A 17,348-nucleotide genomic window follows, 5' to 3' on the forward strand; every position below is an offset into this window, starting at 1 on the left:
TACAAAGTTGCTGATAACTTTGTAACTTTCATACTCCCTTGTTAAACGTTTGAGCACAATCCTTGTTATATTATTGCTAAGTAGAATTCTCTGAATAAACCTATACTGAATACTTTACTTACTGCTTAGTAATGGATTGAGAAATTGTCGACGGTAGAAAAAACTGTTTCTCTAAATCCACACATTCATTATGATTCTTTCATTATTCTGTTCTGTGCCCTGGATGTCTATTTAGAAGCGTTAACACGACAATGCGAATGAACCTCCTGAGTCCTAACTTAAAATATCTGTTTTCACAATTTGAACCGAACATCAATCATGTAAAGTTTTATTTTTAAATCCTCAAATGAGGACCGGGGGACCCAGGAGGATAAAATTCTCTTAAACTAGCTATTGATGGAAACGCTTGGACTATTGATAGGTTACCGAAAGTGTCCCTCACGTATAGCAAAAAAGAAGAGTGTCCGGGAATTGGAACAAATTTGACCAACATGCTACTAAAAGCGTTTGGTGAGCAAAATAGCTCCCGCAACCCCCCGCTCTAGGTTTCCACCGTCAACTCTGTGGTCTATTAGACCGTTTTTGAATCAGTGAAAATACGGTTTGGAGCAGTCGTAGGTCGTAGATCTATACAAGTCGTAGACGTACTAAATCTGATTCCGTCATCTAATTTGAAAGCAAGAATGAAAGAAAATATTTATTCAGCAGAAGCAAACTAATGACAAGTTACAGTTAGTTAATTTTGCCATGGGAATAATCCTAAGACTAGTCCGGATCAAATTAGGCGTGACCACGAAAGTGAAGTCTTTGAAACGTACGGATAATGACTCGAAATCGCTCTTAGGACGTTGGTCGGTTGGTTGGTTGTAACGTGTAGTGTCTTCATCAGAACCAGCAGCCGCTCTTGGACGTGGTCCGGGAGCGGGCGCGCGAGCTGTGCGCGGGCGCCGACGCGGCGAGCGGAGAGCGCGTCGAACAGCGCACGCGCGACCTCGCCGAGCGCTGGAACGTTTCATGCGAAGGTAAGTCACCGTCGTAGACCCCCTCGTCACCGTCATCATCAAGAACTGCCACTGTTGGACATAGGCTTTCCAGACCTCCAGTTGCGTTGATTGGAGGCGCCCTGTATACACCGTGGCGGCTCCAGGGTCATCCGTCCCAGTGGCGGCTCCAGGGTCATCCGTCCCAGTGGCGGCTCTAGGGTCATCCGTCCCAGTGGCGGCTCCAGGGTCATCCGTCCCAGTGGCGGCTCCAGGGTCATCCGTCCCAGTGGCGGCCTTATGGGGGTCGCGGCCGTATGACGGTCAAACTTATAACATCCATCTTTTTGCATTGGTGGTTAAAAACAAGTAATAGGTAGTTTAGTTTAGTGTATTTATTCATTCAATATAATACCTATCACATCATAAATTAGGTACATAATGTCAAGTTACAAGCATTTATATTGAAATCGTCAAAGGATATAAGAGAGAGAGAGAGAGAGAGAGAGAGAGAGACATTTATTTGCACATATTCGATACACATAAAAATACATTACTTAGATGGAAAAAATAAAAATAACATCGAATAGTATAAAGTGGACCCCACTCAGCATAGTGTCACGGCAAGCCGCAACGCTGTTTTTCAGTGGGACCCATTTAAAAACTAAAACATATAAAAACATACAACATAAAGGAAGTTCGCAAAGAAACTTTCAATCCGGAAGCATATATGGCAACTCTCGATCAGTTTATAACCATTTTCGAAACAGTTAAACCTCAACAAGTCAGACCAGGATTGTAGTGTAATATTTACAATAATTTCAATAATAATGATATTGTGCATAAATTAGGTAAATAAATAGTAACAATAATGGTAATATAGATATATTAGATATTATGCAATTTGTGCCAGAGTACTGGTTGTTTATTAGAAATTTGTCAAAAGGTTTGGCCAAGCGCGCAGCCACAGCCGAGAACCAGCTGCAGCGGTGGAGCCAACTCCTGGATGTCCAGAGGAGCTTGGCCGCCGCGGTCACGGCTGCTTCCGACAGGCTGAGGCAGCTGGACGCGAACCCTAGCACGAGGAGGAAAGCTGTGGATACCAGGCATGCGTTACAGGTGAGGCGTCAGGATAGTCAGCATCAACTTTTACTGCATCCTTGGGATACGAGTATTTCAAAAATAATTCCTTCTTGGCTAGACAATATTTTAGAACGGCAGAACAAATTTAAATCGAACATAGCTAAGTACATAAACAGTAAAAAGCATAGTGTGTAAATTGCTAAAAGTGGCTCCGAAGCGGTTACGTTTCGTGTGCTCTGCCTACCTCATTTGGGAATACAGGCGTGATGTTTATGTGTTGTGTGTGTAGCTAAGTACAGTTGAGTTCATAAACTTGTGACCAAAAATTTGATCAAAAATATTTAAACACGCTTCTACGCCGTTAACAATAGAGTCGTGTTCAGATATTTTTGATCAAATGCTCACAAGTTTATAAACTCGACTGTACCACCACAAGTAAACTCGCTTTAACGCAAGAAAAACAGACATACATCGGCGTCAAACATATAACACCCCTCTTTTGGTGCCGGAAGCTAAAAATAATCAATGAAGAAATCATGAGATGATTGATTCTAATTGACGTAGTTCCAAACTAAATGAAGCTTGCAGGTAGGTAGGTACTATAGATACCTACTAGATATCGGATAAACACACTTATATGTATAAATAAACACACATACTTAAACATTCAAGATTCACGCAAATATATTGTTTTTTTTCTAACAAAATATGCCCCGACCGGGGAAAGAACTCGAGGCCTCAAGCAGAGGGCCTACTCCGAAGTTCTAAAATCGAAGTTCGTATCGTACCGTCCCTCTCGCTCTCATATTAAATAGTATAAGTGTCAGAGGGACCGCACGACATGAACTTCGAACATAGGTGCTGGAAGCACTTGATGGTAGGTATATGACAATGTGATATGTCGCTAATTTTTATTCCAATATAGAATTTGGTTGTCACTGCTTTGACCTTTTTCACACCAAATACGCATACGCGTGTTCGTGACTGACAAATGTATACTATAAATCAAATACATACATCTGAAAACATAACATCAAACAGTTGAAATCAAATATAACAGTAATAACTTATAAAACTTCCAAGGAGATTGTCCTACTTATAATCAGTAGCATACAGTAATTGTAGAGACAAAATAAAAGAAAAGTAGTTATTTCTGTCATAAAATAAGCCCAGGCTAATCCAAGCAGGCAAGTGAGTCACATAGACGCAATAAATACGATATAAATAACGTCTCATAAGCTCACCATTCTTTCACAATACGGTATTTTTGTAAATTCGAACAGAAAATTTAAGCTACCTTTATGTAAAACAGAGTTAAAAATGAATGTAGTTCAATATTAGAGAGAGAAAGACTTGCTAGCGTGTGACGTCATATGCAAATAGCGCCATGCCTGGGTACTACTTAGAGAAAATTTAGAAAGAGCCAGATATATGATTTTTAAAAAATGGCTGTAAATTAAAGGGCTAAGGAAGGACATGTGGCCCCTGTGAGGAATAGTTGAATTGGTAAATGTCAATTGTTTGTCGCCTCATTACTAGTAATCACTCCAACTTTCAACCCTCTATCTTGAACTGTCACAGAGATAATGTCAAAAATTTATTTTCTTAATATGTTTATCAAACTTTCAAATTCGATATCCCAAAAATACCTTAACTGATTTTAATTAAACATAGCTAAGAACCACCGTAAGAAGACTAGCTTTCACGTAAAAAAACTGCATCAAAATCGGTCCATCCGTTTGGCAGCTACAATGCCATAAGACAAACAGTAGCATCTAACTTATAACACCCCTCTTTTGGCGTCGGGGGTTAAAAAAAGAGATATAGACTAATCTAACGTCACTGAATAAAACCTTGCAATAGCCAGGGGTGCTACTACAAAATTCGAAAATTGAAGTTCGTATCGTACCGTCCCTCTCACTCTCGTATTAAATAAAATTAGCGCCAGCGGGACGGCAAGAGGCGAAGCTCGAATTTTGCACTTCGTAGCATAGGGCCGGGAGCTTATTTAAATGAGCTTCCGAAAAACCCGCAGAGTGCCGTCTGCCTTGCCGAAAGGAATGCGGCGCAATCGATCTCGAATATTGGAATTGTTCCATGGGACAGCACGACAGCGAAAGCTGTTATAAAGCTTCCCCCTATTGCCAAGTTTAGTGAAAATATGAAATACAAATCAGTTTAAGTTCATGTGGCGATAAATATCAAAAGATTTGCCTACACACAAGTGAGCTAAAAGGCAATAAGAATTGGACTATCCTGGGTACTTACATATAAGCTTTTACGGCACCAGTATGTGCCCTGTTGATAGGTACTTACAGTAGGTTTAATTGTCCAACGCCTTTATTCAACAATTTGAAACATGCAATGACACACAACACTTTGCAGTTTTGACCTAATTATTGCTTCTTCTGCCAAAACAACGTGTTGATTTTGGCAAATGTATGGCTGGCAATAACCCAACTGTGGAATATTTTAACAATTCTCAACCATTCATGACAAAGTAGCGCCTGTCTGGACATTGACATGGGACAGCATTTAATGATATCTCATTCATGTTTACTATAAGTTATAGTAAAACACAAGAAGTAACTGCGAACACAGACCTATTTTCCATAAAAATATTTAATTACTTGATAGTAGAAACTACTAATGATACTACACATAAAGTAGGTGACTAATTGAACGTGATACATTGGATTATGATTCCTTAAGTATGCCATAAACAGTTTAATACTCATATGAATCCCTTGAGTGACGCCAAAAGTTTTTGTTAAGATTTTCCAATAAAAATCTTTTTATGCAGGAGCTGCAAAGCGAGGTAGCGGGTCTTGAGGATACAAGGGATGAATTGTTGGAACACGCAGACTTCGTCGTGACCCTTCTGAAGCCACACTCCAAGGAAGCGGCAGAGGAGACTGACAGATCTGTCAAGGAGTTGGTGGAAGCTTATGAGAAGTAAGTGACAATGGTGCAGATTTTTCTAGTTAAGTGTAGAAAGTGTTTCATTATTCTACGGACGCGGTGCTCAAACAGAAGCACGACGATGTCGAAGAGGGTAAAAATGTGAGCACGGCGGCGGCACTGGTTATTACGGTCGTAAACTTTAAGATATTTTCGTTGTAAATTATTCGTGTTACTATAGATTTAACAGACAGCAATTACACTCATAGCCAAGTAAAAATGCAGAATATTCTTATAATTATGAATTCTTTAATAGGTATTTCATTAATGAAAGTTATTCAATCTTTTAAGTTCAAGTGTACTCTTGCGCTGAGAAAGCAGAGAAAAAAGTTTTTTTACGCATTAAAATTAAATCGCAACTTTTTCAAATTCTCAGCTTCATCGAATGAGGTCAAATGGTTATTTTATTCTTCTCAGTAATAAAAAATTACATCACACATAATTTCAGAGCGAAATTACAGAACTTTCCTAGAATCGCTTTTCTGTATGTAGGTCATAAAGTCTAAATGCGTGGATGTGTGCCTCCTACGGGCGATTTGGCGTTAACTACTGAGCAACCCAAACAAATCTTTCATGAAACAGTCGGAAATCTTGCATTTACTGATGACTTGGAATTGGCGGTTTTTCAAGTAGCATAAAAATCATTATTGGTTTCCTGCGAATTTCTTTGGCTTACCTTCATGTTCAGCAAAGAGTGAGTCTAACGTTTTCTTGTTTTTAAATGACATTTATGAAATATATATAAAAAAACCTTTTTATAAAAAAATGTAGAGAAGCTCTGTCACCTTTTAAATTACCCATATCAAATTTCAAGTTAATCTGATCAATTGAAGTGGATCAATGACTTTCAAAGATGTGAATTCGGACTTATGCTCTTGACAAATCCACATATATTTAGGTAAACACCAGGACATGTGAAACTAATAAAATCGAATGTCAAGCAATAGCAACAAAATGTTCCTCAGTTAGGTTCTCGGTGACTTGCCTTTTAAATTCAATCCAATCTTTATAATAATGATGGAACAATATTTATTTGTTAAAGTTTAATTGTCGAGTGATGCCTACCTACAAATGCTGCCAGAAACTTTCGCTCTGATTCTCATTCACTTAGAGTTGTGATTCTTGGCGTTTGGCTTTCGATTTCAAATAGAGACAGTAGAGTTGCTTATGCCAAGTTATAAATTAGTTACTTTGGGCTAGAGGGGGTTAATTTGGGAATATAGATTACTTTATAGCTTTACATATTTGCACGACAATAATAGCTCCATTTACTTTTTGCCATCGGACGTCTAAGCGTCTTTGCCCACACATTTTTAGCATTCCGTTAGCCCTCACGAATTTCCTAATGTGTATTAAATGGAATTGGAAAAAAAAACATACGTCAAGTTACTCTTACTTTGTGTAAACAGCAATTGGTACATTCTGCTCTGTTCCGCTACAAAATAACTTATCCTTTTTGTAGTTAAGTAGAAAAGTCAACATTAATTAAACTCAATGTTCGTTGACCAGTTATAGGTAGCAATGGAGAACCCCTAGGTTTCTTCAGTGCCCAATTCAAAAAGTAAGATATTTAAAGGGAGATCATTAAGATTCGTCTCCGATCGCAGACAATGGGTGCCTTGACCAGTTTATTGCCTACCAAAAGGAGTCATCGTGTCAAAACAAGTCTGAAAACTTAATTCTCGACCTTACATGGTTGCCGTAACGTCTTTCCAATCGCATGCTACATTCTGCTCTGTTCGCGCTACAAAATAACTTATCCTTTCTAGTTAAGTAGAAAAGTCAACATTAATTAAACTCAATGTTCGTTGACCACTTTGCCACTAGGTTTCTTCAGTGCCCAATAAGATATATTAAAGGGAGATCATTAAGATTCGTCTCCGATCGCAGACAATGGGTGCCTTGACCAGTTTATTGCCTACCAAAAGGAGTCATCGTGTCAAAACAAGTCTGAAAACTTAATTCTCGACCTTACATCGTTGCCGTAACGTCTTTCCAATCGCATATGAAACTCAAATGATGCGAATTGTAAATTCAGCGCGGTCCTCAAACGATGCGAATTGTAAATTCAGCGCGGTCCTTTGGAGTATGTTGGTTTAAAGTCTGGGCTCTCTTTAATTGTAATAAAGGCGGAATTGGTTTGTTCTCAATTTGGACGGTCAAGGACAAACGCATGAGTCACTTTTTATCGCTAAATTGGGTAACCTGCTGACTACATGTATGCGAATGTCAATAGCACAATAACGCATGTTCCCACGATTATTCCTGGTAGCCATTTTCTGCATTGAGTCTATACACGAAAGGCTATATACTCGTAGATTTTAATAATGGCCGCCATAGAGATAAATTAAATAAAGCAAATTAATAAGAGTGCCAAATCATATCTGTACAGTTTGCCAGGTTTTCTCTAATTGATTAATTCAGGCGTTACAATACAATACAAATATTCTTTATTGCAACCACAAGTCAGTACAAAAAATACTTATTACTTACATTACTTACGCTACTTGTTACATTACGTTACGTTTGCAATACTTTGTGAAGGTCCATATTATAAATAAAGTACCTGCAATATATCGTAAAATGCAGATTAAATGATTCTCTCTCTGTCAGAAACTCTCAGAGACTAAGAAGAAACTTCGCTTGCAATAATGTAGAGTCAATTTGCAAACACGTATGCATTCACTTCGGTCCTTGTTTCGCTTCATAGCCATATAACTTAGACTAGACACCAATCCAATAGCTATAAAACAAACTGCGAAGTAAAACAGGATATAATTTGAACCAGACTGACATAAAAAATGTTTACATTTACTCTGCCAATGCAATCACTCATTTGCAATCAATGATTTCTAATTTCAGTACGAAAAATGATCTCACCTATAATTTTAGACCGGAATATTTGTATGATTACATAATTCAATAGTGTCACTATTATATCCAAGGACTGAAGATTTTTAGTTACGCCATGATGTCATAAATGCGAACTGTAGACAATTTTAATAAATGCAACTCATATAAATGTATGGGACACTTAAGCTGGTGGGGTTTGGGCTCAAAATCGATTGAATGGAATTTCGCACTGCGCACAAATTATCCTGGCGGCTGTAGAACGTTACGTCACGACAATTTTTAGAAGGACCGTTGTTTGTGTACATTGCGCGGCTTGGACGGCAAAATGGTGATTTATTGGACGGGAAACAGCAATGGTTGGTGAATGTGTAGCTTTGGCCGTTTGACCTTGAATCGCAGAATACCAGGGCGATGTTTCATTCGAGCGTGACGTCACGTTGTTGATTTATTTGCGGTCATGATGCACAAACTATATTTCCGCTTCTTCACGAAAAGTAGAATTCAAATGTATTCTCTTATTAAATTAGCTAGGCTTAGTGAAATTTAATTGTTTGAGTAATCGTTTTTCACCCCACTGCCCGAAGGACGGTTGTGTTTTGTCGAGCGTATGTACTCGTATGTATAAGTATGTCTGTTTCTTTAGTCCTCCCTGTAACTTAAACAGTTGGATGGTTTTCAAGTTATGAGGTATCATTTAAGTAAATAAAATTTAAAAAGGAAAAAAACAAGTCTAGTAGTCAGTAACTTAAAGTTTAACAGTTGGGATCCATTACTGGGAATTTTTGAGCTGGTTACGATTTTGAATGGGTCCGGACTCCCGACTGTCGAACTTTAAGACACTTAACACAGTTCTATACCACTAGACTTGTTTCTCCCCGTTTTAACTTTTATTTACTTACAGTTTTTAAACCAATTAGGTTTCCTTTGTTTTCTAGTTACTATTGTACTTTAATACGGAGGCAACTGTTTTGTATTTTTTTCCAAAATTAACTTCGTATTCAACGCTACTAACTCTACAAATTTTTCGTACTTCTGTGTACAAACCTTCTTAATTGTCTTGGCAAGAAATATATATTCACTGTATTCGATGCTACAGATTTTTTTCCTCTCGCGTTATACACAGACGTTTCGCGGTTAGTTAACGTATTGTGTCATCGCTATTTCCGGTGCAGGAAGTGAATACGTCTGCCGAGGCTATTTCAGTGAGCACGAGGATTTAATTAGCTAAAATTACCATTTAATAATTCACCTAATTAACGCCTAACTAGTTGTCTGAAGTCTAGCTCGCTCATGCCCTATAGGCAGTCTAGAGCAGAATCAATCAGCTGCTTTCTCAGCAAGGGAACGCCTTAAGTCCTGCTACGTCACGCCTGAAAGGAAACTTTCCCAGTTCACCAGAAAGCTGGTTTTCCCAGCGCGCATGCCCCAGACGACCGCCGGTCCGGGGGACGTCCGTGTAATCGTTACTTATTCAAACTGACAGACGTAGGTATGTCGATGTGGCTCGCGCATGCGCCCCGCCGCTTTGTAGGTCAGGGCTTCAGTCGGCACTGGAACCTAGGCACAGGAATATTGTTAGCTCATACGCCATTTTTATTCTAAATTATAGATTTTGAAACGGGTTCGCTTTAAGGACGATATGTGCTTAACGATCGCGGCCGCGACGCGCGAGCCGCGAACCGGCCCCGCGCGGTGCTTCCGCGAGGCAACAACAATACTACGCAGACCGGTCCGAAAATAAGCAGTTTGTGGGCTTTCTACCGTTTCGACACAAGATAACGTTCTATAAGGATATCTCGACGTGTTCGAGTCGCTCTCGCGCGGCTATAAACTGTATTGCCGGGGAAAATGTGGGGTGCCTATTAGCGGTGATGAGATGAGTCACCGACGCACGCGTATTTCTGTGGAGCAGGAGCTGCCGCAGGGCGCCTGAGATTTAGTAAGATGTGATCTGTGTACTAACTAACTAGATTTGGCAGCGGCCGACATACTGTTTACCCGAGTGGGGCGAGCCGGCCGGCCGGCGCGGCGGATGTTATGCGTTCTTAATCACCGTTACGCCATGATGACTTCAAACTTTCTGCCAACAATTCTACTGAATAATAGTGTGCCTTTTTGCCAACATATGGCGTTTAAGTGCCGAGTCGAGGCCGCGATTATCATAATGTAAACCGTGCAAAACGTAAACACTCGCCGTTGCAACGAAAAAACTCGGTCTGATGTCACCGTGCAAACATTAGAGCGTGGAATTTAAAATTAGATGCGTCCAGCGAATCTATCGGAACGGTTCATTGAGCGACGAGCGGGCGAGGCGAGCAGGCGCCGCGCGCGACCGGCAACGAACGACGAGGTACGGCGCCGGCGACCTTGCCGTCACGGGCGCCGCGTCACGACGCGCCGTCAGACTATTTTCGTCGCTCTTTGGCAGCTCTCCTAAACTCGTGCGCTCCTCGCCGATCCCCGTTCCAAACAGTCGACGCGTTACTCGCTAATCACTCTAACGTGCATCTCTTTTGCAGATTGCGACAGAATCTAGCGGCGAAGCTCGCCGAGATCGACGAAATAGTGTCCGAATTCGACCGCGTGTCCGAGAAGATAGAAGCTTTCCGGCAGCGGATAGAGGTGTGCCTCGCGAAGGTCAAGACCTTCTACGCGTTCGCCGAGGACGACGAGAGCGGCCTGCGGGCGCTCGCCAAAGAAGTCTCCGACCTCGCGGAGGCCACGAAGAAGTTCACGGAGGAGAGCGGGAAGCGCTCCGGCGGCTCTGCCGCCGCGGACGTCTCGCAGGAGCTGTCCGCGCTCGAGTTGTCCGCAGAGGCGCTCACCGCCGCCATGGAGGAGAAAGAGCGGGAGTGGAAGCGGGCACGCACCGCGCGCACGGAGTACGCGGCCGATGTAGAGGAGGTGCAAGCTTGGGTGCGCGCCGCGGAGCTGACGGCGCGGGACCGCGCGCTGCCGCCGGCGCCCTACCGCGAGCGGCTCGTGGCCACGCGCGCCGACGGCCCGCAGGTGGCCGACCGCATGGAGCGGCTCACGCGCAACGCGCGCGCCATCGTGGAGGGCTCGCGGGACGCGGCCGAGCGACAGCTCGTGTCGTCGACGGTCAGCGCGCTGGCCGAGCGCCTGGCCGCCGTCACCAGCGAGCTCGAGGCTCGTCAAGCAGCAGTCGAGGACGCCTGCGACGCCGTCGCGCGCGTCCTCGCGCTCCTCGAGCGCGTCCTTCTATGGGTCGAAACGCAACGCGCCTTCCTCGCGCGTCCTCTACCCCTCACGGACCTGGCCGAAGCCCAGCAGAAACAGACTGAATACGGAGTGAGCTTTCGCCTTTTACTTGTGAAGTGTGCCGCGCGTCGGACCGTTAACTCATTTTTGTTCTTTGTTTACAGAATGCACTCAAGAGTTGTAAGCAGCAGACTAAAAATTTAGCGGATATGACTAAGGAGATAGAAGCTATCGAACGCGTCACGAGCTCCGGGGACCTTCCCGGCAGGCTCGAAGCGGCCGAGAACGCCACCATAGATGTCGAGAAGCGACTGGCCAAGACCGTTAGTACACGATGAAGAGTGAACATGCGTTTATTTTTTACGAGAATACCCGGGTCCTAACATTTTCATTGTTTTCAGAACGGCCTGCTGCAAGAACTGGCGGAGGAATGGGAGAGATGCGAGAAGAAACTGAAGGACGTCGGGCACTGGCTCGAGGCGACAACGCGCGCGCTCGAAGCGCCCCAGAACGCCAAGAAACCTCTCAGAGACCGGCTCGCTCTCAGAGAGAAGCTCATAAACGACATCTCGACCCAGAAAACTAAGATTTCATACGCCGTCGAGAAACTCAACGTGAGTGTGAAGATTGCTTACCGAGGGTTCGGAGGGGGTTTGTGACGTATGTTAACGCGTATTTGCGGGCAGGTTCACTTCGGTCCGGACGGCGTGGCGGCGCAGTCGACGGGGCCGGAGGGCGTGACGGCGGCGGCGCGCGCGCTGAGCGGCTCGCTGGACGCGCTGAGCGGCGCCACGGGCTCGCAGGCCGCGGCGCTGGGCGCGGCGCTGGCGCAGGTGGAGGCCTACTGCGCGGACGTGGCGCGGCTGCGCGCGCAGCTGCTGGACGCCGAGCAGCGCCTGAGGCACGCCGCGCAGCCCAACTACAGCCCCAGGGACCCCGAGCGCGCGCATAGGGACCAGCAGGTAAGCCCACACGCAGGACGACCCGCGCATGCACGGAGGAACCTATGTTAATACCGGTTTCAGTAGAGAGGGCCTCCTCCCTGCACGCGTCGGTCCGTAGATTGTACACGCACCGACACCATCGGCCCGTAGGAGGCTAGCGAATATTCTAGTTTTGTTTATCGATCTCGATCGAGGCGGTCACCGCTCGGCACCGAGCCCGCCGCTCGAGGCGAGGCCCTGTACATTACCACTGGCTACGCATTCATTTTATTTTCTTTTCTTTTGTTCCTTCACCCCACGCTACTAACTGTCCGGTCACGTGTCCTCGTAGGCGTGTAGGGAGAGAGTCAAATCGCTTCAGAGCAAGATACAGGCGCGAAACGAACGCGTCAAGCTGATAGTGCAGCGCGGGGCGCCCGACCCCGACCCGCTGCCGGACGCCTAGGCGACCCTCGCGAAACCCATCATCTAGCTTTAAGCCCGAACACTAGTTATTTTCGATTCCTACTTATAAAATTTTATATATATAAAAAAACGCTAAATATATATAATCGAAACATTGCAGCCTCGGTCGTTTCTTTTCATGATCCTCAGCTTTCATCGCCCACACGATACAGAATCGCTTAAAAACTAAAAAGAACACTTGTAAATCATGTCTTGTCCGTACTTGCGTATCAGGAGGTCACCCGGCGTATCGAAGAGCTGACCCGGGCCGTGCACGGCCTGGACCCGTACTTCGTGATGCCGACGCCGGCGGGCGAGGAGGCGGCGCGCGCGCTGGCCGCGCTGGCGGCCGCCGCCGGCTCCGCGCAGGCGCGCCGCGCGCGGCCCCCGCCCCGCGCCCGCAGCCCCGCCTGCCAGGGCGGCACCACGTACGCCGAGATCGTGCGCGGACACGGCTCCCGGTCCAGCTCCGCGTGCTCGCCCCGATACCCGAGCGAACACAGCCACCCGGAAGTCGATGAGACCGCCGAGACTGGCGCATCCCCGCGAGAGGAACCCCACAGTGAAAGTGTGACCGATGTTCGTGACGGGTCCGACCGCGGTGGCACGACCCGAGTGTATGAAAGTGATAGTGCACCCGTCGTGGACGTCCCGAGCTTTCGGGACGAGTTCGTGACGTTTACCGAGGAAGTAGATTACGATGCGGAACGATCCGTGGACCACAGTCCGGTCCCTCGAGAGCCTACTCCGGTTGCTCGAGAGCCCACTCCGATCGCTCGGGTGGTCGTACAGGCTGTGGAAGAGATCCCGGTGCCGTCCTTAGAGTACGCCAGATCCGACTATCGTGAAAGGGATCAGAGTCGCGATAGTCGAGGCAGGTCGCAAGATTTATCTTATGCGGAAATATTAGCATTAGGTCTACGTAGGCAACCTAAAACTCAGGTCATAGTGCCCCTACCGAAACCTCAGGTGGCTCAAGTCGAAATCGTAAAAGAGATCGTGGTAGACAGCGGTGAAAGCGCGCAGCCAATCAAAAAAGAACGTGTTGACACGTTGAGGCTAAAACCGGAAAGGCCTGAGAGGAGTCAACGGAGTCGCTCTAGAGACATGCCCAGGCAGAGAAGAGCTCCGGAAAAAAGACCAACTAAGGCCTTTGAAGGCCAAACTCTCAAAAAAAAGAAACCCGTCAAGAAAGTTATTGAAGTCGAAGACTTTGAAGACGTGGAACTGGAACCTGTAACACAATGTATTGAGGTTACAGAAAAACCGGAAATCGTAAAAAAAGAGATCACTAAAAAAGTACAACACAGCGCTACTGTTGTAGAGACTGTTACCGAAACAGTTACAACAGAAAATTATCAGCAAGATGATGATGACGATAGCGAAGGTAAAAAAAATAAAAAGAAAAAGACCAAGAAGTCTAAAAGTAACGAAGATGAAATAGAAAAGGCACTTAAAGAGATTGAAAGCTCTGATAAACATAAAAAGAAAAAATTTAAAGACATCCGTGAGAAGCATTCTGAAATCTCAAAAATAATGCCAGACTCATCCAAGGCAAAGAAGAATAAAAACAACAAAGATGTAACTAAAGTCATGGTGACAGATTATATAACAATAGAATCAGAAGTCAAACAACCAGAGGTAAAACAAACTGAGACCCAAGAAATTGAATTGAAGCAATCAGAAATTGTACCAAAACAAAAGAAAAACAAATCCAAGATTTCTGAAGTCAAATCGGACTCTGCTACATCTTTAAAAGTTTTCGATCAATCTGTTGTCACTGGAGAAACAACTTGTCATGAATCTATTGAAGAAGACAAAGATTCAACTATGGATACTGAATATATAGGCACAAAAATAAATGAACTGATAAAGGATATCGAATCAACGAAAGAAGTAGACACTATAAAATCTAAAAAGAAAAATAAGGATCAAAAAGACGATACCAAACACGTTCAAAAATCACATGCTGTTCAACAAACTTCAAAAGACTCTCTAACTGATGCAGATATTTTAACATCAACAAAATACGAAAAACAGGTTAGTTTGCCACAGAGTGGTAAAAACGTGCAAGAAGGCAGCGAAATTTTGAACCTGCAAAATACGGAAACCTGGTCTGAAGCTGTAACTTCGACGAGCATCGCAAGTAGTAGTTTTAGTACTGAAGTTGTTTCAACCGTTTCAAATCAACAATACAATGCAAGTTTGGTGGATACTGATAACAATCAGGCTACACTGTCTGCAGAGGATAAACTGGTATCTTCTATTGATAAGGAAGTTAAGGTATCCGATGTTGAAATTCCAAAAAGGAAATCAAAGAAAAAGAGAGATCGTGATGAAGATAAAATTAAATCTGCGATGCAAACAACCGGAATGTCCGAAGTCTTGACTTTGTCTGAAGACAAAGATTTGAGAAATCCTGAAACGGTTTTAACTTATTCCGAAGATTCAGATAAGCAAGATATTTTATTAGTAGAAACTACTTTGGAAACTGTGGAAATACCATCAGAAACAGTAAAAGCCATTGATCCTATTGTGCAAGAAATACCAAATATAGTCAAACAAATTGAAGAACATAAGCCTAAGAAAAAGAAATCCAAAAACGAAAAACCTGCTGAAGTAAAGGACATTAAACCAGACAGAATCATGGTAGCCGAAACTGAAAAGATTACATCTGAACCTGATACTAATCTTAAAGATCAAGTTAAAACCAATAAAGAAAAGTCTAAGTCCAAAAAATCAAAAAGGATAGAAAGTATCCCTGACGATATTGTTACTGAAAAACAAGATTCATTTGAAACTGAAACAAGAGAAAAGACATCTCAAGATACTATTATTCAGATGCAAAGTACATCCACTACAGAGGTAGTACATAGTAATTTACTTATCAAAGAAAAATCTAAAACAAAGAAAAGTAAACACACTGAAAGTGTTCCAGAAACGATTGTATCAGATGTCTTAGAAGAATTTGAACAAATAACAAAGGCTGAAGAAGAACAATTTGAAGTCGTTAAAAGTCACAAGAAAAAGAGTAAATCCAGGAAACCGAAACCTGTAGATGACGAAGTAGAAAGAGCTCTCAAAGAAATTGAAGAGTCGCAGAGCACTAAAAAAGACAAGGCGCAAAAACGAAGAGATAAAACTCAAACACTTGAAAAATCCTGTGTTTTAACAAAAGAAAAATCTAACGTGTCATTAAAATTAGAAGAGCCTGTAGATGAAAGATCCTGTGTTTTAGCAACAGAAAAATCTAACTTGTCACTAGAACCAGAAAAGTCTGTAGATTTGCATTCAAAGGATAGTGTCATAACAATGGATTGGAACACATTGATGGCTGAAGAAGAATCTACTTCTGTAGAAACTTTCAACTTACCAAAATCATTACGTGAAGAATCATCTAAACATGTTGCCACGGAAGTGACAATAGTTGAAACAAATGCTATACAAGAGCAAAAAAGCGAACACAGAGTAAGAGATAGTAAACATGAAATCTCAAAGACAAGTAGAGATACAAATATAGTTACTGCCGTTGACACGACGGAGAAAAAACAGGACATATCATCTTCAACATCAAGTCCTGGTAGTGAACAGAATAATAATGATAAAAATTTCAATACAGAATCTCTCAAAGAGACTGTCAACATTGAAGAAGTTATAACTACAACACCTGTATCTAGAGATATCGAAACCAAAACCATTTATCTAATAACGCATGAAGAAAAGAAACTACCTCCTATTAGAACTGTAAAAGTTTTCAGTAGTAAATCTAATTCCTTGGAAGAAACTACTGAAACTGGCATACTCGATGAGGCTGTCGTTGACAAAATCACTGATGAAATTGCTTCCAGTAGTCTAGAAACCACGAAAGCAGATGAACAAATTCAAGGTAAACAGCCTGCTGATCAAAAAGTAGAGTCTGTTGAAGACAAAGTAAGCGAGAATTTTACATCTAGTTTACAAGAATCAAGTGACAAAACAATATCCGAAACGGACACTGAAGGAAAGTTTATTGAAGAACTAGACACTATTGGAAATGTTTCTGAAAATATGTCTTCCACTGACACCATAAATGTAACAGATTGTAAAGATGGTTCTGCTAATTTAGAATTAATCCAGCAATCTGAATCTGATCTTGGCTTGTCTGAGACTTTACCATGTAAAGCACCAGAAACCTTAGCTAGTGAAACTTCAGAATATGGGAGCGAGATAACCATTTCTAAAGTTATTGCCGATAAGCTGGAAGGTGAACAAGGAAGGATGATTTGACTGGACCTGATACCACAAATGCTCCTCAAACTAAAGCTGAGGCGACTAAAATAAAACAAGAGGAAAATGTCTACGAAGTAGCCGCTCGTCCTAAAGAACAATATTGCGATGAAGATATTGAGCAGGCGATATTTGGATCTGTAAAAGATCGCAATAGATCTAGAGAATTCAATAAATTTTCAATACCATACGAAGAGCTTGAAGCAGACGTTAAGACGTATTCGCTAGTTTTGGATATTGATCAGTTGTGTTATGATTACTCTCAATATATTCAAAACCAACCAGATAAAAGTGAAAAAACCGAAAAACTTATTTCAGTTGAATCGACCAAAGATGAATATGTTGAAGCCGAAACACTTGAAATCGAATCATCGTCTATTAAAACTCCTTTAGTTGAAGATATCGTAATACTGGGATCATTACCTACAGAAACAAATCGTGTCTCTTCACTTAAAGAAGAAGTACTAAAGCATAGTTATCATGAAATTCAAGACGCTGAAATTCTGCTTGCATCAACTATTATAAAGAATAAACCTTCTTTGGAAACTGTAGTAGATAATCAGGTAAAGGAAACTTTTGGCAGTGAAAAAACATC

The 17,348-nt window shown here is 42.7% G+C and overlaps 1 protein-coding gene across 5 annotated transcripts in view; it reads left to right on the forward strand.

The window, feature by feature from the left end:
• Msp300 (Muscle-specific protein 300 kDa) overlaps nucleotides 1-16,836 on the forward strand; it is a 111,290-nt gene extending 94,454 nt beyond the window's left edge. For 3 of the 5 annotated variants that reach the window (XM_074093780.1, XM_074093781.1, XM_074093783.1), the window contains 8 exons: nucleotides 890-1,022; nucleotides 1,927-2,099; nucleotides 4,867-5,018; nucleotides 10,397-11,189; nucleotides 11,264-11,422; nucleotides 11,501-11,713; nucleotides 11,786-12,061; nucleotides 12,722-16,836. In XM_074093780.1, the coding sequence (XP_073949881.1) occupies nucleotides 890-1,022; nucleotides 1,927-2,099; nucleotides 4,867-5,018; nucleotides 10,397-11,189; nucleotides 11,264-11,422; nucleotides 11,501-11,713; nucleotides 11,786-12,061; nucleotides 12,722-16,753 (5,931 nt within the window). In that variant the 3' untranslated portion in view covers nucleotides 16,754-16,836. Of the gene's footprint in view, nucleotides 1-889; nucleotides 1,023-1,926; nucleotides 2,100-4,866; nucleotides 5,019-10,396; nucleotides 11,190-11,263; nucleotides 11,423-11,500; nucleotides 11,714-11,785; nucleotides 12,062-12,374; nucleotides 12,608-12,721 lie in introns of those variants that run through there. The other 2 variants (XM_074093784.1, XM_074093785.1) reach the window with 1 other exon arrangement.
• Nucleotides 16,837-17,348: the final 512 nt, after the last annotated feature.

Source organism: Choristoneura fumiferana, chromosome 10, assembly GCF_025370935.1.
Source record: "Choristoneura fumiferana chromosome 10, NRCan_CFum_1, whole genome shotgun sequence".
Taxonomy (NCBI): Eukaryota; Metazoa; Arthropoda; class Insecta; order Lepidoptera; family Tortricidae; genus Choristoneura; species Choristoneura fumiferana.